At 44.2% G+C, this 21,467-nt stretch overlaps 1 protein-coding gene across 3 annotated transcripts in view; it reads right to left on the minus strand.

Moving 5' to 3' along the window:
* Nucleotides 1-21,106, minus strand: part of LOC135554815 (methyltransferase-like protein 22) — a 36,009-nt gene extending 14,903 nt beyond the window's left edge. Inside the window, exons 1-8 of one of the 3 annotated variants that reach the window (XM_064987259.1) lie at nt 21,011-21,089; nt 20,647-20,699; nt 19,967-20,110; nt 19,294-19,627; nt 16,954-17,078; nt 16,334-16,374; nt 13,078-13,222; nt 9,302-9,373 (exon numbers count right to left, since the gene is read on the minus strand). In XM_064987259.1, coding sequence (XP_064843331.1) covers nt 9,302-9,373; nt 13,078-13,222; nt 16,334-16,374; nt 16,954-17,078; nt 19,294-19,627; nt 19,967-20,072 — 823 coding nt within the window. In that variant the 5' untranslated portion in view covers nt 20,073-20,110; nt 20,647-20,699; nt 21,011-21,089. Of the gene's footprint in view, nt 1-9,301; nt 9,374-13,077; nt 13,223-16,333; nt 16,375-16,953; nt 17,079-19,293; nt 19,628-19,966; nt 20,111-20,646 lie in introns of all 3 variants that reach the window. The other 2 variants (XM_064987258.1, XM_064987257.1) reach the window with 2 other exon arrangements.
* Nucleotides 21,107-21,467: the final 361 nt, after the last annotated feature.

The raw sequence follows: 21,467 nt of genomic DNA on the forward strand, positions 1-21,467 counted from the left end.
CATATTGTAATGAAACAGTCAGGGAGAGAGAGAGCTAGCCTGGTACTACATATTGTAATGAAACAGTCAGGGGGAGAGAGAGAGCTAGCCTGGTACTACATATTGTAATGAAACAGTCAGGGGGAGAGAGAGAGCTAGCCTGGTACTACATATTGTAATGAAACAGTCAGGGAGAGAGAGAGCTAGCCTGGTACTACATATTGTAATGAAACACAGTCTGGTACTACATATTGTAATGAAACAGTCAGGGAGAGAGAGAGCTAGCCTGGTACTACATATTGTAATGAAACAGTCAGGGGAGAGAGAGAGCTAGCCTGGTACTACATATTGTAATGAAACAGTCAGGGGAGAGAGAGAGAACTAGCCTGGTACTACATATTGTAATGAAACAGTCAGGGGGAGAGAGAGCTAGCCTGGTACTACATATTGTAATGAAACAGTCAGGGGGAGAGAGAGAGCTAGCCTGGTACTACATATTGTAATGAAACAGTCAGGGAGAGAGAGCTAGCCTGGTACTACATATTGTAATGAAACAGTCAGGGGGAGAGAGAGCTAGCCTGGTACTACATATTGTAATGAAACAGTCAGGGAGAGAGAGAGCTAGCCTGGTACTACATATTGTAATGAAACAGTCAGGGGGAGAGAGAGCTAGCCTGGTACTACATATTGTAATGAAACAGTCAGCTAGCCTGGGGGAGGGAGAGAGAGCTAGCCTGGTACTACATATTGTAATGAAACAGTGAAACAGAAACAGTCAGGAGAGAGAGAGCTAGCCTGGTACTACATATTGTAATGAAACAGGGGAGAGAGAGAGCTAGCCTGGTACTACATATTGTAATGAAACAGTCAGGGGGAGAGAGAGAGCTAGCCTGGTACTACATATTGTAATGAAACAGTATTGTAATGAAACAGTCAGGGGGAGAGAGAGAGCTAGCCTGGTACTACATATTGTAATGAAACAGTCAGGGAGAGAGAGAGCTAGCCTGGTACTACATATTGTAATGAAACAGTCAGGGGAGAGAGAGCTAGCCTGGTACTACATATTGTAATGAAACAGTCAGGGGGAGAGAGAGCTAGCCTGGTACTACATATTGTAATGAAACAGTCAGGGGGAGAGAGAGAGCTAGCCTGGTACTACATATTGTAATGAAACAGTCAGGGGAGAGAGAGAGCTAGCCTGGTACTACATATTGTAATGAAACAGTCAGGGGGAGAGAGAGCTAGCCTGGTACTACATATTGTAATGAAACAGTCAGGGGAGAGAGAGAGCTAGCCTGGTACTACATATTGTAATGAAACAGTCAGGGAGAGAGAGAGCTAGCCTGGTACTACATATTGTAATGAAACAGTCAGGGGGAGAGAGAGCTAGCCTGGTACTACATATTGTAATGAAACAGTCAGGGGGAGAGAGAGCTAGCCTGGTACTACATATTGTAATGAAACAGTCAGGGAGAGAGAGAGCTAGCCTGGTACTACATATTGTAATGAAACAGTCAGGGGGAGAGAGAGCTAGCCTGGTACTACATATTGTAATGAAACAGTCAGGGGAGAGAGAGAGAGCTAGCCTGGTACTACATATTGTAATGAAACAGTCAGGGGAGAGAGAGAGCTAGCCTGGTACTACATATTGTAATGAAACAGTCAGGAAACAGAGAGAGAGAGCTAGCCTGGTACTACATATTGTAATGAAACAGTCAGGGGGAGAGAGAGCTAGCCTGGTACTACATATTGTAATGAAACAGTCAGGGGAGAGAGAGAGAGCTAGTACTACATATTGTAATGAAACAGTACTAGCCTGGTACTACATATTGTAATGAAACAGTCAGGGAGAGAGAGAGCTAGCCTGGTACTACATATTGTAATGAAACAGTCAGGGGGAGAGAGAGCCTGGCTACATATTGTAATGCCTGGCCTGGTACTACATATTGTAATGAAACAGTCAGGGGGAGAGAGAGCTAGCCTGGTACTACATATTGTAATGAAACAGTCAGCCTGGTACTACATATTGTAATGAAACAGTCAGGGGGAGAGAAAGAGCTAGCCTGGTACTACATATTGTAATGAAACAGTCAGGGGGAGAGAGAGAGCTAGCCTGGTACTACATATTGTAATGAAACAGTCAGGGGGAGAGAGAGAGCTAGCCTGGTACTACATATTGTAATGAAACAGTCAGTGAGAGAGAGAGAGCATATTGTAATAGCCTGGTACTACATATTGTAATGAAACAGTCAGGGGGAGAGAGAGAGCTAGCCTGGTACTACATATTGTAATGAAACAGTCAGCCTGGTACTACATATTGTAAGAAACAGTCAGAGAGAGAGAAAGAGCTAGCCTGGTACTACATATTGTAATGAAACAGTCAGGGGGAGAGAGAGAGCTAGCCTGGTACTACATATTGTAATGAAACAGTCAGGGGGAGAGAGAGAGCTAGCCTGGTACTACATATTGTAATGAAACAGTCAGGGGGAGAGAGAGAGCTAGCCTGGTACTACATATTGTAATGAAACAGTCAGGGGAGAGAGAGAGCTAGCCTGGTACTACATATTGTAATGAAACAGTCAGGGGAGAGAGAGAGCTAGCCTGGTACTACATATTGTAATGAAACAGTCAGGGGGAGAGAGAGCTAGCCTGGTACTACATATTGTAATGAAACAGTCAGTAATGAAACAGAGAGAGAGAGCTAGCCTGGTACTACATATTGTAATGAAACAGTCAGGGGGAGAGAGAGCTAGCCTGGTACTACATATTGTAATGAAACAGTCAGGGAGAGAGAGCTAGCCTGGTACTACATATTGTAATGAAACAGTCAGGGGGAGAGAGAGAGCTAGCCTGGTACTACATATTGTAATGAAACAGTCAGGGGGAGAGAGAGAGCTAGCCTGGTACTACATATTGTAATGAAACAGTCAGGGGAGAGATAGAGAGCTAGCCTGGTACTACATATTGTAATGAAACAGTCAGGGGGAGAGAGAGAGAGCTAGCCTGGTACTACATATTGTAATGAAACAGTCAGGGAGAGAGAGAGAGAGCTAGCCTGGTACTACATATTGTAATGAAACAGTCAGGGGAGAGAGAGAGCTAGCCTGGTACTACATATTGTAATGAAACAGTCAGGGGAGAGAGAGAGCTAGCCTGGTACTACATATTGTAATGAAACAGTCAGGGAGAGAGAGAGCTAGCCTGGTACTACATATTGTAATGAAACAGTCAGAGGGAGAGAGAGAGCTAGCCTGGAACTACATATTGTAATGAAACAGTCAGGGAGGAGAGAGAGAGAGAGTAGAGAGAGAGAGAGAGAGCTAGCTAGCCTGGTACTACATATTGTAATGAAACAGTCAGGGAGAGAGAGAGAGAGCTAGCCTGGTACTACATATTGTAATGAAACAGTCAGGGAGAGATAGAGAGAGAGAGCTAGCCTGGTACTACATATTGTAATGAAACAGTCAGGGGGAGAGAGAGAGCTAGCCTGGTACTACATATTGTAATGAAACAGTCAGGGGGAGAGAGAGAGCTAGCCTGGTACTACATATTGTAATGAAACAGTCAGGGAGAGAGAGAGCTAGCCTGGTACTACATATTGTAATGAAACAGTCAGCCTGGTACTACATATTGTAATGAAACAGTCAGGGGGGAGAGAGAGCTAGCCTGGTACTACATATTGTAATGAAACAGTCAGGGAGAGAGAGAGCTAGCCTGGTACTACATATTGTAATGAAACAGTCAGGGGAGAGAGAGAGCTAGCCTGGTACTACATATTGTAATGAAACAGTCAGGGGAGAGAGAGAGCTAGCCTGGTACTACATATTGTAATGAAACAGTCAGGGGGAGAGAGAGAGCTAGCCTGGTACTACATATTGTACATGAAACAGTCAGGGGAGAGAGAGAGCTAGCCTGGTACTACATATTGTAATGAAACAGTCAGGGGGAGAGAGAGAGCTAGCCTGGCTACTACATATTGTAATGAAACAGTCAGGGAGAGAGAGAGCTAGCCTGGTACTACATATTGTAATGAAACAGTCAGGGGAGAGAGAGCTAGCCTGGTACTACATATTGTAATGAAACAGTCAGGGGGAGAGAGAGCTAGCCTGGTACTACATATTGTAATGAAACAGTCAGGGGGAGAGAGAGCTAGCCTGGTACTACATATTGTAATGAAACAGTCAGGGAGGGAGAGAGAGAGAGCTAGCCTGGTACTACATATTGTAATGAAACAGTCAGGGGAGAGAGAGAGCTAGCCTGGTACTACATATTGTAATGAAACAGTCAGGGGAGAGAGAGAGCTAGCCTGGTACTACATATTGTAATGAAACAGTCAGGGAGAGAGAGAGCTAGCCTGGTACTACATATTGTAATGAAACAGTCAGGGAGAGAGAGAGCTAGCCTGGTACTACATATTGTAATGAAACAGTGAAACAGTCATTGTAATGAAACAGTCAGGGGGAGAGAGAGCTAGCCTGGTACTACATATTGTAATGAAACAGTCAGGGGGAGAGAGAGCTAGCCTGGTACTACATATTGTAATGAAACAGTCAGGGGGAGAGAGAGAGCTAGCCTGGTACTACATATTGTAATGAAACAGTCAGGGGGAGAGAGAGAGCTAGCCTGGTACTACATATTGTAATGAAACAGTCAGGGGGAGAGAGAGCTAGCCTGGTACTACATATTGTAATGAAACAGTCAGGGGAGAGAGAGCTAGCCTGGTACTACATATTGTAATGAAACAGTCAGGGGGAGAGAGAGCTAGCCTGGTACTACATATTGTAATGAAACAGTCAGAGGGAGAGAGAGAGCTAGCCTGGTACTACATATTGTAATGAAACAGTCAGGGAGAGAGAGAGCTAGCCTGGTACTACATATTGTAATGAAACAGTCAGGGGGAGAGAGAGAGCTAGCCTGGTACTACATATTGTAATGAAACAGTCAGGGAGAGAGAGCTAGCCTGGTACTACATATTGTAATGAAACAGTCAGGGGGAGAGAGAGCTAGCCTGGTACTACATAGAGAGAGAGAGAGAGAGAGAGAGAGAGAGAGAGAGAGAGAGAGAGAGGGAGAGAGAGAGAGAGAGAGAGCTAGCCTGGTACTCCATGAAATAATTTACACTCTGATATGAATCGTTGCTTAGTTACACTCCAGTATGAATCGTTGCTTAGTTACACTCCCGTATGAATCGTTGCTTAGTTACACTCCAGTATGAATCGTTGCTTAGTTACACTCTGGTATGAATCGTTGCTTAATTACACTCTGGTATGAATCGTTGCTTAGTTACACTCTGGTATGAATCGTTGCTTAGTTATACTCTGGTATGAATCGTTGCTAAGTTACACTCTGGTATGAATCGTTGCTTAATTACACTCTGGTATGAATCGTTGCTTAGTTACACTCTGGTATGAATCGTTGCTCACCCAGTCAGTGAACCAGTCACCAGTCAGTGAACAGAACCCAGTCAGTGAACAGAACCCAGACAGTGAACAGAACCCAGTCAGTGAACAGAACCCAGTCAGTGAACAGAACCCAGTCAGTGAACCAGTCACAGGTCAGTGAACAGAACCCAGTCAGTGAACAGAACCCAGACAGTGAACAGAACCCAGTCAGTGAACAGAACCCAGACAGTGAACAGAACCCAGTCAGTGAACAGAACCCAGTCAGTGAACAGAACCCAGTCAGTGAACCAGTCACCAGTCAGTGAACAGAACCCAGTCAGTGAACCAGTCACCAGTCTGTGAACAGAACCCAGTCAGTGAACAGAACCCAGTCAGTGAACAGAACCCAGTCAGTGAACAGAACCCAGTCAGTGAACCAGTCACCAGTCAGTGAACAGAACCCAGTCAGTGAACCAGTCACCAGTCTGTGAACAGAACCCAGTCAGTGAACAGAACCCAGTCAGTGAACAGAACCCAGACAGTGAACCAGTCACCAGTCAGTGAACAGAACCCAGTCAGTGAACAGAACCCAGTCAGTGAACCAGTCACCAGTCTGTGAACAGAACCCAGTCAGTGAACAGAACCCAGTCAGTGAACAGAACCCAGACAGTGAACCAGTCACCAGTCAGTGAACAGAACCCAGTCAGTGAACCAGTCACCAGTCAGTGAACAGAACCCAGTCAGTGAACCAGTGTGGTACGGTTAAGTACCAAGGTGGAAAAACTCTACAGTACATCTAACATCGGCTAACCCAGAGGTGTGGGGTTCAGATCTGTGATTGATAATGTCCAGGAGGACTAGCTAGCTGTTAAAGAGTTTTTGCTTGTGTCTGTACTCGGGAGGGATGCGTTATCATGTTTGCTAAATAAATAGGCCTATTCTCTAATACAGAGTGCCTGGCCTGCGTGGCCTGTGATTTCTGGGAATCTGGTTGGTCAAGAAACTCACAGCCTGCAGCACTCCCATGTGCCTGTAAAACTCCCATGTTCCTGTAGCACTCCCATGTGCCTGCAGCACTCCCATGTTCCTGCAGCACTCCCATGTTCCTGTAGCACTCCCATGTGCCTGTAAAACTCCCATGTTCCTGTAGCACTCCCATGTGCCTGCAAAACTCCCATGTTCCTGTAGCACTCCCATGTGCCTGTAAAACTCCCATGTTCCTGTAGCACTCCCATGTGCCTGCAGCACTGCCATGTGCCTGCAGCACTCCCATGTGCCTGCAGCACTCCCATGTTCCTGTAGCACTCCCATGTGCCTGCAGCACTCCCATGTGCCTGTAAAACTCCCATGTTCCTGCAGCACTGCCATGTGCCTGTAAAACTCCCATGTTCCTGCAGCACTGCCATGTGCCTGTAAAACTCCCATGTTCCTGCAGCACTGCCATGTGCCTGTAAAACTCCCATGTGCCTGCAGCACTCCCATGTGCCTGTAAAACTCCCATGTTCCTGCAGCACTGCCATGTGCCTGTAAAACTCCCATGTTCCTGTAGCACTCTCATGTTCCTGCAGCACTCCCATGTGCCTGCAGCACTCCCATGTTCCTGTAGCACTCCCCACTCCCATGTGCTTGCAGCACTCCCCACTCACATGTGCCTGCAGCACTCCCATGTGCCTGCAGCACTCCCGTGTGCCTGCAGCACTCCCATGTTCCTGCAGCACTCCCATGTTCCTGTAGCACTCCCCAATCCCATGTGCCTGTAGCACTCTCATGTTCCTGCAGCACTCCCATGTGCCTGTAGCACTCCCCACTCCCATGTGCCTGTAGCACTCTCATGTTCCTGCAGCACTCCCATGTGCCTGCAGCATTCCCATGTTCCTGCAGCACTCCCATGTGCCTGCAGCACTCCCATGTTCCTGTAGCACTCCCCACTCCCATGTGCCTGCAGCACTCCCATGTTCCTGTAGCACTCTCATGTTCCTGTAGCACTCCCATGTGCCTGCAGCACTCCCATGTGCCTGCAGCACTCCCATGTGCCTGCAGCACTCCCATGTGCCTGCAGCACTCCCGTGTTCCTGCAGCACTCCCGTGTTCCTGTAGCACTCCCCAATCCCATGTGCCTGTAGCACTCCCATGTGCCTGTAGCACTCTCATGTTCCTGTAGCACTCTCATGTTCCTGTAGCACTCTCATGTTCCTGTAGCACTCCCATGTGCCTGCAGCACTCCCATGTGCCTGAAGCACTCCCATATTCCTGCAGCACTCCCATATGCCTGCAGCACTTCCATGTGCCTGTAGCACTCCCCACTCCCATGCGCCTGCCGCCCTCTCATGTTCCTGTAGCACTCCCATGTTCCTGCTGCACTCCCATGTGCCTGCAGCACTCCCATGTGCCTGCAACACTCCCATGTTCCTGCAGCACTCCCATGTTCCTGCAGCACTCCCATGTTCCTGCAGCACTCCCATGTTCCTGCAGCACTCCCATGTGCCTGCAGCACTTCCATGTGCCTGTAGCACTCCCCACTCCCATGCGCCTGCCGCCCTCTCATGTTCCTGTAGCACTCCCATGTTCCTGCTGCACTCCCATGTGCCTGCAGCACTCCCATGTGCCTGCAGCACACCCATGTGCCTGCAGCACTCCCATGTGCCTGCAGCACTCCCATGTGCCTGCAACACTCCCATGTGCCTGCAGCACACCCATGTGCCTGCAGCACACCCATGTGCCTGCAGCACTCCCATGTGCCTGCAGCACACCCATGTGCCTGTAGCACTCCCCACTCCCATGTGCCTGCAGCACTCCCATGTGCCTGCAACACTCCCATGTGCCTGCAACACTCCCATGTGCCTGCAACACTCCCATGTGCCTGCAGCACTCCCATGTTCCTGCAGCACTCCCATGTTCCTGCAGCACTCCCATGTTCCTGCAGCACTCCCATGTTCCTGCAGCACTCCCATGTTACTGCAGCATGCCCATGTTCCTGCAGCACTCCCATATGCCTGCAGCACTCCCATGTGCCTGTAGCACTCCCATGTTCCTGCAGCACTCCCATGTTCCTGCAGCACTCCCATGTTCCTGCAGCACTCCCATGTTCCTGCAGCACTCCCATGTTCCTGCAGCACTCCCATGTTCCTGCAGCACTCCCATATGCCTGCAGCACTCCCATGTGCCTGTAGCACTCCCCACTCCCATGCGCCTGCAGCACTCCCATGCGCCTGCAGCACTCCCATGTTCCTGCAGCACTCCCATATGCCTGCAGCACTCCCATGTGCCTGTAGCACTCCCCACTCCCATGCGCCTGCAGCACTCCCATGTGCCTGCAGCACTCCCCACTCCCATGTTCCTGCAGCACTCCCATGTTACTGCAGCATGCCCATGTTCCTGCAGCACTCCCATATGCCTGCAGCACTCCCATGTGCCTGTAGCACTCCCATGTTCCTGCAGCACTCCCATGTTCCTGCAGCACTCCCATGTTCCTGCAGCACTCCCATGTTCCTGCAGCACTCCCATGTTCCTGCAGCACTCCCATATGCCTGCAGCACTCCCATGTGCCTGTAGCACTCCCCACTCCCATGCGCCTGCAGCGCTCCCATGTGCCTGCAGCACTCCCATGTTCCTGTAGCGCTCCCATGTGCCTGCAGCACTCCCATGTTCCTGTAGCACTCCCCACTCCCATGTGCCTGTAGCACTCCCATGTGCCTGCAGCACCCCCATGTTGACAAATCATGAGGTAAATCAGTCTAAAAAAAACATGACTTTGTACTTTATCTTAACGCTTTTCATAAATATTTTTTATTAAACTAAATCAAAAGTGGTGAGGTGCTGGCCGACCTGATTGAAAATGCCAGCTGGTCACACGTTTGCCAGCAACCCGGTGTGTGCAAAAAAACGTTGTTTAAGTAACGTTCTCTCGCTACACATTGTCTAACTGTTCAATGTTGGCTCACCTGCAGGTTCCATCAGGTGTCTGTTCAGCGTCACGTTCTTCTGGCACATGCTCAGTAGGTCCTCCCCAACGTCTGCAACACAACGTTACACAGATATTGGGATTTTGACACGGCGTTTATGTAACTTTGAAATTAGAAACATTACAGAGACGTCGGGCGTCCAACATTCTAAAACACAACATTGGTAATAGAACAAACAAGACCAATAAGAGACCTTCATTAGGAACACCTTGCTACCAACTCATCAATTCTTACAATGATTCTGACCTTGGATCAGTGAAGCATGGTGGCTACCATGGAAAATGGTTTCTGTATCAGAGATGATTCTGACCTTGGATCAGTGAAGCACGGTGACCATGTAGAATGGATTCTGTATCAGAGATGATTCTGACCTTGGATCAGTGAAGCATGGTGGCTACCATGGAGAATGGATTCAGTATCAGAGATAATTCTGACCTTGGATCAGTGAAGCATGGTGACCATGTAGAATGGTTTCTGTATCAGAGATGATTCTGACCTTGGATCAGTGAAGCATGATGACCATGTAGAATGGTTTCTGTATCAGAGATGATTCTGACCTTGGATCAGTGAAGCACGGTGACCATGTAGAATGGATTCTGTATCAGAGATGATTCTGACCTTGGATCAGTGAAGCATGGTGGCTACCATGGAGAATGGATTCAGTATCAGAGATGATTCTGACCTTGGATCAGTGAAGCACGGTGACCATTTAGAATGGTTTCTGTATCAGAGATGATTCTGACCTTGGATCAGTGAAGCATGGTGGCTACCATGGAGAATGGATTCAGTATCAGAGATGATTCTGACCTTGGATTAGTGAAGCATGGTGACCATGTAGAATGGTTTCTGTATCAGAGATGATTCTGACCTTGGATCAGTGAAGCACGGTGACCATGTAGAATGGATTATGTATCAGAGATGATTCTGACCTTGGATCAGTGAAGCATGGTGGCTACCATGGAGAATGGATTCAGTATCAGAGATGATTCTGACCTTGGATCAGTGAAGCATGGTGACCATGTAGAATGGTTTCTGTATCAGAGATGATTCTGACCTTGGATCAGTGAAGCATGGTGACCATGAAGAATGGTTTCTGTATCAGAGATGATAGGCAGTAGCACTATTACTCACCCAGACTTGAGAAGTAAATTGAATTTTCATTCTCTGACCTTAGAAGTAAATGGAATTTTCATTCTCTGAATACATTCAGAAGAACAGTCTATTTAATATGATGCTTCCCGGTCTACGCAGACAAGCAGACAGACAGGCAGGCAGGCAGACAGGCAGACAGGCAGGCAGAAAGACAGGCAGAGTAGCTTGGAATTATCTTGCCCTTTGAAATGTTCTTTCCCTCTTCAGAAGAGCACTTTAATACAAGTGCAATAATTATCATTTAAGTACCTTACTGTGATTGGTTTCAATGACAAAAAAAAAAGCGACAAAAATTGCTTCTTAGAAAACTGCAATTTCTCAAGCAATAATTTTGCTAGGACTGTCTGAGTGGTCTGGGTTGGGAGGGGAAAACTAGATGTTATTGGGAGAGAGGTGTTGAACACTAGGACTGTCAGAGGGGTCTGAGTTGGGGAGGGAAAACTAGATGTTATTGGGAGAGAGGTGTTGAACACTAGGACTGTCAGAGGGGTCTGAGTTGGGGAGGGGAAACTAGATGTTATTGGGAGAGAGGTGTTGAACACTAGGACTGTCAGAGGGGTCTGAGTTGGGGAGGGAAAACTAGATGTTATTGGGAGAGAGGTGATGAACACTAGGACTGTCAGAGGGGTCTGAGTTGGGGAGGGGAAACTAGATGTTATTGGGAGAGAGGTGTTGAACACTAGGACTGTCAGAGGGGTCTGAGTTGGGGAGGGGAAACTAACTGCTATTGGGAGAGAGGTGTTGACACCAAAACAGGCTGAAATGTCAGGCGGTCTTTTCAAACAGCTCTTATACTAAAAGGACATGATTATGATTTCCCCAATGACACAGTATCATTCCAACCTCATAGTGTGGTAATATACAGGGCCATCGGAGGGTCACCACGAGGGTCACCATTATCTACAGGTCTCTTATTTAATTCAACAGAGTAGACTAGTACAGTACCAGGCAACAGTTTGGACACACCTATGCATTCAAGGGTTTTTCTTTCTTTTTAACATTTTCTACATTATAAAATAATAGTGGAGACATCAAAACTATGAAATAACACATATGGAATCATGTAGTAAGCAACAACAAAAAAAAGTGTTAAACTAATCAAAATATATTTGATATCCTTCAAAGTAGCCACTCTTTGCCTTGATGACAGCTCTGAACACTCTTGGCCTTCTCTCAACCAGCTTCACGAGGTTGTCCCATTGAATGCATTTTAATGAACAGGTGTGCCTTGTTAGAAGTTAATTTGTGGAATCTCTTTCCTTCTTAATTTGTTTGAGCCAATCAGTTGTGTTGTGACAAGGAGGGGGGGGGGGTGTACAGAAGGAAGTCTTATTTGTGTTTATTTTAAAACAATTCTAAAAACCCATTTTCACTTTGTCATTATGGGGTATTGTGATGTCATTATGGGGTATTGTGATGTCATTACGGGGTATTGTGATGTCATTACGGGGTATTGTGTGTAGATTGATGAGGGGGAACAACAACAACAATTTAATCAGTTTTAGAATACGGCTGTAACGGAACAGAATGTGGAAAAGGTCAAGGGGTCGGAACACATTCCGAAGGCACTGTAGATGTTCTGCTGACAGGTCCACAACAATTTAACATTGTTTTCTCTTTCAGAAACGGTCACAGTCCTTGGTTTCAAATACAGCATAAATTACTGATAAAAAAAAAAAGCATTCTTCCAAACATAGTAAATAGACCGGTAGCTGATGTAAAAGTATAGTATATGCGTCAGTATTGCTTTGCGACAGGAGCACAACATCACAGCCTAATGAATCTCAGGGCCCAGGCTATAGCAGATAGAAATACAATAACATAGCAGATAGAAATACAATAACATAGCAGATAGAAATACAATAACATAGCAGATAGAAATACAATAACATAGCAGATAGAAATACAATAACATAGCAGATAGAAATACAATAACATAGCAGATAGAAATACAATAACATAGCAGATAGAAATACAATAACATAGCAGATAGAAATACAATAACATAGCAGATAGAAATACACTAACATAGGGCCTCATTGTCCAGGCGGAGTTGCCTATATAGCAGATAGAAATACAATAACATAGCAGATAGAAATACAATAACATAGCAGATAGAAATACAATAACATAGCAGATAGAAATACAATAACATAGGGCATCATTGTCCAGGTGGAGTTACCTATATAGCAGATAGAAATACAATAACATAGCAGATAGAAATACAATAACATAGCAGATAGAAATACAATAACATAGGGCCTCATTGTCCAGGCAGAGTTACCTATATAGCAGATAGAAATACAATAACATAGCAGATAGAAATACAATAACATAGCAGATAGAAATACAATAACATAGGGCCTCATTGTCCAGGCGGAGTTACCTATATAGCAGATAGAAATACAATAACATAGCAGATAGAAATACAATAACATAGCAGATAGAAATACAATAACATCGGGCCTCATTGTCCTGGCGGAGTTACCTATTCTTCTCAGAAATGGCGCACGTAGATATTTAATGTGGCGTTTACACAGCAAAATGTATACATGAGGCCCCCAGGGGGGCGAAGACCCCTGGTTTACCTGACGGTACCTCACCTGTGCAGTACACTGTTTTGGCCACCGTTGCCATGACTACGCTGGTCAGCCCAGTCCCTGCCCCCAACTCCAAGACGGTGGCTCCTCTGAATGTAGTTGGCTGAGACAGGATTAAATCAGCCAATAGGAAGGCGCCACGCCAGACCTTAGTAAAAGAGCCATACAGCACCTTCAGAAGCGATTCACACACCTTGACTTTCCCCACATTGTGTTGTGTTACAACCTGAATTTAAAATGGATTACATTGAGATTTTGTTGGTCACTGGCCTGACACACAAATACCCCATAATGTCAAAGTGGAATTAAGTTTTGATTTTTTTTATTTATTTTTTACAAAAAAAAATTATAATATGAAAAGCTGAAATGTCTTGAGTCAATAAGTATTCAACCCCGTTGTTATGGAAACGCCTAAATAAGTTCAGGAGTAAAAATGTGCTTAACAAGTCACATAATGAGTTGCATGGACTCACTGTGTGTAATAATAGTGGTTAACATGATTTCTGACCACCTCATCTCTGTACCCCACATTGTATATGTACCCCACATATACAATATGAATTACAAGCACAGAATCAACTATTAAAGACCAGGGAGGTTCTCCAATGCCTCGTTAAGAAGAGCTCCTATTGGTAGACATTGAATATCCCTTTGAGCATGGTGAAGTTATTAATTACACTTTGGATGGTGTATCAATACACCCAATCACTTCAAAGATACAGGCGTCCTTCTGAACTCAGTTGCCAGAGAGGAAGGAAACCGCTCAGGGATTTCACCATGGGAACAAAGGTGACTTTAAAACAGTTACAGAGTTTAATGGCTGTGACAGGAGAAAACTGAGGATGGATCAACAACATTGTAGTTCCTCTACAATACTCTACAATACTAACCTAACTGACAGAGTTTAATGGCTGTGACAGGAGAAAACTGAGGATGGATCAACAACAACATAGTTACTCCACAACACTAACCTAACTGACAGAGTGAGAAGGAAGCCTGTACAGAATAAAAATACTCCAAAACATCTTTGTAACAAGGCACTAAAAGTAATACTGCTAAAAATGTGGCAAAGCAATGAACTTTATGTCCTGAATACAAAGCGTTATGTCCTGAATACAAAGCGTTATGTCCTGAATACAAAGTGTTATGTTTGGGGCAAATTCAATGCATTACTGACCACTCTCCATATTTTCAAGCATGGTGGTGGAAGCATCATGTTATGGGTATGCTTGTAATAATTAAGGGCCGGGGAGTTTTTCAGGATAAAAAAAGAAACTGAATGGAGCTAAGCACAGGCAAAATCCTAGAGGAAACCCTGGTTCAGTCTGCTTTCCACCAGACACTGGGAGATGAATTCACCTTTCAGCAGGACAATAACCTACAACACAAGGTCAAATATACACTGGGAGATGAATTCACCTTTCAGCAGGACAATAACCTAAAACACCAAGGCCAAATATACACTGGAGATGAATTCACCTTTCAGCAGGACAATAACCTAAAACACCAAGGCCAAATATACACTGGAGATGAATTCACCTTTCAGCAGGACAGTTACCTAAAACACAAGGCCAAATATACACTGGAGATGAATTCACCTTTCAGCAGGACAATAACCTAAAACACACAAGGCCAAATCTACACTGGAGATGAATTCACCTTTCAGCAGGGCAATAACCTAAAACACCAAGGCCAAATATACACTGGAGATGAATTCACCTTTCAGCAGGACAGTTACCTAAAACACAAGGCCAAATATACACTGGAGATGAATTCACCTTTCAGCAGGACAATAACCTAAAACACAAGGCCAAATCTACACTGGAGATGAATTCACCTTTCAGCAGGGCAATAACCTAAAACACCAAGGCCAAATATACACTGGAGATGAATTCACCTTTCAGCAGGACAGTTACCTAAAACACAAGGCCAAATATACACTGGAGATGAATTCACCTTTCAGCAGGACAATAACCTAAAACACAAGGCCAAATCTACACTGGAGATGAATTCACCTTTCAGCAGGGCAATAACCTAAAACACCAAGGCCAAATATACACTGGAGATGAATTCACCTTTCAGCAGGACAATAACCTAAAACACAAGGCCAAATATAAACTGGAGATGAATTCACCTTTCAGCAGGACAATAACCTAAAACACCAAGGCCAAATATACACTGGAGATGAATTCACCTTTCAGCAGGACAATAACCTAAAACACAAGGCCAAATCTACACTGGAGATGAATTCACCTTTCAGCAGGACAATAACCTAAAACACCAAGGCCAAATCTACACTGGAGATGAATTCACCTTTCAGCAGGACAATAACCTACAACACCAAGGCCAAATCTACACTGGAGATGAATTCACCTTTCAGCAGGACAATAACCTACAACACCAAGGCCAAATCTACACTGGAGATGAATTCACCTTTCAGCAGGTCAACAACCTAAAACACCAAGGCCAAATCTACACTGGAGATGAATTCACCTTTCAGCAGGTCAACAACCTAAAACACCAAGGCCAAATCTACACTGGAGATGAATTCACCTTTCAGCAGGTCAACAACCTAAAACACCAAGGCCAAATATACACTGGAGATGAATTCACCTTTCAGCAGGTCAACAACCTAAAACACCAAGGCCAAATCTACACTGGAGATGAATTCACCTTTCAGCAGGTCAACAACCTAAAACACCAAGGCCAAATCTACACTGGAGTTGTTTACCAAGACGACATTGACTGTTCCTGAGTGGCCGAGTTACAGTTTTGACCTAAATCTACTTGTAAATCTACGGCAAGACCTAAAAATGGTCGTCTAGCAATGATCAACAACCAATTTGACAGAGTTTGAAGTTTAAAAAAAAAAAAAAAAAAATTAGGAAATGTGGAACATCTAGGTGTGAAAACTTATGTAAATTAGTTATTTCTCTACCTCTTTTTCAATAAATTTGAAAAAATGTCAAAAAACATGTTTTCTCTTTGTCATTATGGAGTATTGTGTCTTGATGGGTGAGAAAATAAATCAATTGAATCAATTTTGAATTCAAGCGGTCACCCAACACAATGTGGAATAAGTCAAGGGGAGAGAGAGAAAGGCAAAGAGGGAGAGAGAGAGAGAGAGAGAAAGGCAAAGAGGGAGAGAGAGAAAGGCAAATAGAGAGAGAGAGAGAGAGAGGCAAAGAGAGAGAGAGAGAGAGAGAGAGAGGCAAAGAGAGAGAGAGAGAGAGAGAGAGAGAGAGAGAGCGACACTCACCTGTTTGCCAACATCTTCTAAAGGCGTGGCCATAGTGTGTTCTGTTAAAGACATGTTGGATTTAAACAGTTATAACACACAGTTATAACACAGTTATAACACATAAACAGTTATAACACACAGTTATAACACACACACAGTTATAACACACACACAGTTATAACACACATAAACACAGTTATAACACACATAAACACAGTTATAACACACATAAACAGTTATAACACACAGTTAAAACACAGTTATAACACACAGTTATAACACACATAAACAGTTATAACACACAGTTATAACACACACAAACACAGTTATAACACACAAACAGTTATAACACACAGTTATAACACACAGTTAAAACACACAGTTATAACACACAGTTATAACACACATAAACACAGTTATAACACACAAACAGTTATAACACACAGTTATAACACACAGTTATAACACACATAAACAGTTATAACACACAGTTATAACACACATAAACACAGTTATAACACACACTTCTGCCTCTCAGACCTGTGTTCACTCCGCTCTTCAGGAATGACATTGGACTAAAAACAGAATAAGTGGCCAAGGTCAGTCAGAGGTAGAAACCAGTCCTGTTCTCTGCTCACCTATCCTGATGACGTCTCTAGGACACTCCTCCTCCTCATCATCCTCCTCTTCATCTCTTCTTGCCTGGCTGAGGATGATGGGGTAGACCATGTCTCTGTCCCTCTCAGGGAGTCTTTGTCTGGGCCTGGATAACATGTACAACATTTAGTCATGTCTCTATCTCAGACTGTCTAGACAGGTATAACATGTACAACATTTAGTCATGTCTCTATCTCAGACTGTCTAGACAGGTATAACATGTACAATAGTTAGTTAGTCATGTCTCTATCTCAGACTGACAGGTATAACATGTACAATAGTTAGTTAGTCATGTCTCTATCTCAGACTGTCTGGACAGGTATAACATGTACAATAGTTAGTCATGTCTCTATCTCAGACTGTCTAGACAGGTATAACATGTACAATAGTTAGTCATGTCTCTATCTCAGACTGTCTAGACAGGTATAACATGTACAATAGTTAGTTAGTCATGTCTCTATCTCAGACTGACAGGTATAACATGTACAATAGTTAGTTAGTCATGTCTCTATCTCAGACTGTCTAGACAGGTATAACATGTACAATAGTTAGTTAGTCATGTCTCTATCTCAGACTGTCTGGACAGGTATAACATGTACAATAGTTAGTTAGTCATGTCTCTATCTCAGACTGTCTGGACAGGTATAACATGTACAATAGTTAGTTAGTCATGTCTCTATCTCAGACTGTCTGGACAGGTATAACATGTACAATAGTTAGTTAGTCATGTCTCTATCTCAGACTGTCTAGACAGGTATAACATGTACAATAGTTAGTTAGTCATGTCTCTATCTCAGACTAACAGGTATAACATGTACAATAGTTAGTTAGTCATGTCTCTATCTCAGACTGTCTGGACAGGTATAACATGTACAATAGTTAGTTAGTCATGTCTCTATCTCAGACTGTCTAGACAGGTATAACATGTACAATAGTTAGTTAGTCATGTCTCTATCTCAGACTGTCTGGACAGGTATAACATGTACAATAGTTAGTTAGTCATGTCTCTATCTCAGACTGACAGGTATAACATGTACAATAGTTAGTTAGTTATGTCTCTATCTCAGACTGTCTGGACAGGTATAACATGTACAATAGTTAGTTAGTCATGTCTCTATCTCAGACTGTCTGGACAGGTATAACATGTACAATAGTTAGTTAGTCATGTCTCTATCTCAGACTGTCTGGACAGGTATAACATGTACAATAGTTAGTTAGTCATGTCTCTATCTCAGACTGTCTGGACAGGTATAACATGTACAATAGTTAGTTAGTCGTGTCTCTATCTCAGTCTGTCTAGACAGGTATAACATGTACAATAGTTAGTTAGTCATGTCTCTATCTCAGACTGTCTGGACAGGTATAACATGTACAATAGTTAGTTAGTCATGTCTCTATCCCAGACTGTCTGGACAGGTATAACATGTACAATAGTTAGTCTGGAACAGGGATGGGAAACTTTGATGGGGAAATGGGCCATAAAAAAAGTGTCGGAGAGAAGATGTAGCTATGTTTATTTTATTACTACTTTGCTGCAATTCTACACATTCTGCTTCAGGGTAGAGAGAAAAGTTTGCTGTTTTTAATATGATACCTGAGTGAGATTGACGAACAAAATCAATGCGGGCTCCTCGGTCGGCAATTCGACCATGATATACTAGCTGGCCGCTAGACTAACTTACCAATATAAAAAAACAAGTACAAAATAATGCTGAGAGAGATAATTGAGTGACTGTCAGTAGCTGTCATAAGAAGAGAAACACTGCCGATGCACAACCACATTTCTAAATAATGCTGAGAGAGATAATTGAGTGACTGTCATAAGAAGAGAAACACTGCTGATGCACAACCATATTTCTAAATAATGCTGAGAGAGATAATTGAGTGACTGTCATAAGAAGAGAAACCCTGCCGATGCACAACCACATTTCTAAATAATGCTGAGAGAGATAATTGAGTGACTGTCAGTGGCTGTCATAAGAAGAGAAACACTGCTGATGCACAACCACATTTCTAAATAATGCTGAGAGAGATAATTGAGTGACTGTCAGTAGCTGTCATAAGAAGAGAAACCCTGCCGATGCACAACCACATTTCTAAATAATGCTGAGGGAGATAATTGAGTGACTGTCATAAGAAGAGAAACACTGCTGATGCACAACCACATTTCTATATCGGACCTTGGTGTATTCTACCATTCTATTGACCCACTGGCCGTAAAACATCTCCAGGACAACAATCAAATGAAGGCAATAAAACACAAAGGGAAGGTTTGACTGTAATAACTGTGGTGACTGATGTGAAGGTGCGATGTAACTGACCTGCGTGGTACCTCTAAATCTCCATCTTCATCCAGAGGTGGTTCTACCCCTCCGTCCTCATCCCTGTCCACTCCTCCGTCCTCATCCCTGTCCACTCCTCCGTCCTCATCCCTGTCCACTCCTCCGTCCTCATCCCTGTCCACTCCTCCGTCAGCCCCTCCATCCTCATCCCTGTCCACTCCTCCGTCAGCTCCAGTCTCACTCCCCCTAGCATCTCCCCTTCCACTCTCCTCCTGGGTGTCGCGGTCTAACTCTTCCCCTCCGCAGGGGGAACCGAGGTCACAGGTGCGCTGCTTCGTTCCGTCCCACAGGATTCTGAACCGGGAGATGAAAACTAGACACACAGGCTGCGTTTAGACAGGCACCCCAATTCTGATCTTGTTTTCACTCATTGCTAATTTTGACCAATCAGATCAGCTCTGAAACAGATCGGACGTGAAAAGATCTGATGTGATTGGTAAAAAGACCAATTATTGGGGGGGAAAAATACCAGAATTGGGCTGCCTGTGTAAACACAGCAATAGAGGGTTGGGACAGTTCCATTGACATTCAGGAAAGACCTACATTGAAACTAAATGAAAACATTTTCATAATTTAATTTTGTGTCATTTTACACACAAACACACACACACACACACACACACACACACACACACACACACCCCTCCAGTACCTGGTTGTCCTACACGGTTGAGGCGTGCCATGAGGTGGCGAGAGTTGGGCAGCAACAGGTGAACGTCAGACAGCACCGTGTCATAATGGAAGGTGATCTGATCCATGGCTCACCCTGCATGTCATCTACCTGCCTGCAGCACACCTGGGGAACACACACACACACACAGGAGTCACACACACGCGCGTTGCAAGCACAAACTGACACCCAGGTGCATATATACATTTGTCGCAAGCACACAGGTCACACACACACACACACTTTTAAGAGCTTAAACTACCAATTGGGCTTCAGGTGAAATAAAGCCTGTCTCTGTTATCTGTTAGACAGGTGAAACACAGCCTGTCCCGGGAACACAGAACTAAAAGACAAGGCCAACAGCTAAATGGACTCCCCAACACTCAGCCAGAGGCAATCTGCGGCTCAGCAAAGTGCCCTCTCCAGAATCACAGTGAAGTGTTGTAGCAGCAAGCCGCCTCATAGCTGGAAAAGCACCAATTGACGTCGCCATAGCTACCGACTAAGGAGAGTGTGTTGACGACCCTGTATTCATTATGTCAACAAGAGACACAATAAATGGTTCGTAAACACAATCTTCTTAGTCGGCGTGGCTAAAATGTATGTTGTTATGCCCTGCAGTTAGCAGCCAACGTTACTTATAACTGTTAGCGGTCACTCACCTTTCCAGTGGTAGTTAGCTAACTTTTATAGCCAGAAGCTGTCAATGAAAATGCTGCAAAGACGTGTGTCTGGTAAACATGTATTCATTTGGCCAAATAAACTAGCCTTCTCTACGGTGGGAACTTCTGACAAACGTAACTGAATGGGTGGGAGGGAACCTGCTAGAAACAGCTACCATGAGCTAGCTTGATGCTAGCTACTCTGATAATGAATGACTTCGCAAGGTCCAGGGGCAGACAAACTAACAACGACGCTAGCTAACGAGGGACATTTAACGGGCACATTTAAATGAAACATTTCCAACACTTGACATTCAATACAGTCTAATAACATAAACACGCATTTAATTCACTCTGAGCTTACAACGACGCGCAGATTGTCTCAAATATCAGCTTCCAAGTCGTACAGAAATAACACTAGGTGTACAGAATACAGGCGGTGCCACATTATTATTTCACCCACCAACAAAGGAAACAAAAGCCATTCAAAATGTTCCGCGTGCTACGCATCTTGAAATAACTCAATATGTAAACCACAACACTGCTCCGAAAGGATTTAAATGGCATTTGGATTAGAATTCTAATTTAAACATAGTTAGAATTTCACTTAGATTGTGATTAAATATCTACATGTGTGTGTTGTAGACACTTTTCCTCACTCAAATAATTACATTTCTAATACTCTGATTAAATTAACATAATGTGTTCAACACTTTGAAACGTTAAACATTATTCCGTACAAGCATGGTGGTGGCAGGGGCAGGGACTGGGAGACTAGTCAGGATCCCTACTGTGAAGCATGGTGGTGGCAGCATCATGCT

This window comes from Oncorhynchus masou, chromosome 14 (assembly GCF_036934945.1).
Source record: "Oncorhynchus masou masou isolate Uvic2021 chromosome 14, UVic_Omas_1.1, whole genome shotgun sequence".
Taxonomy (NCBI): domain Eukaryota; kingdom Metazoa; phylum Chordata; class Actinopteri; order Salmoniformes; family Salmonidae; genus Oncorhynchus; species Oncorhynchus masou.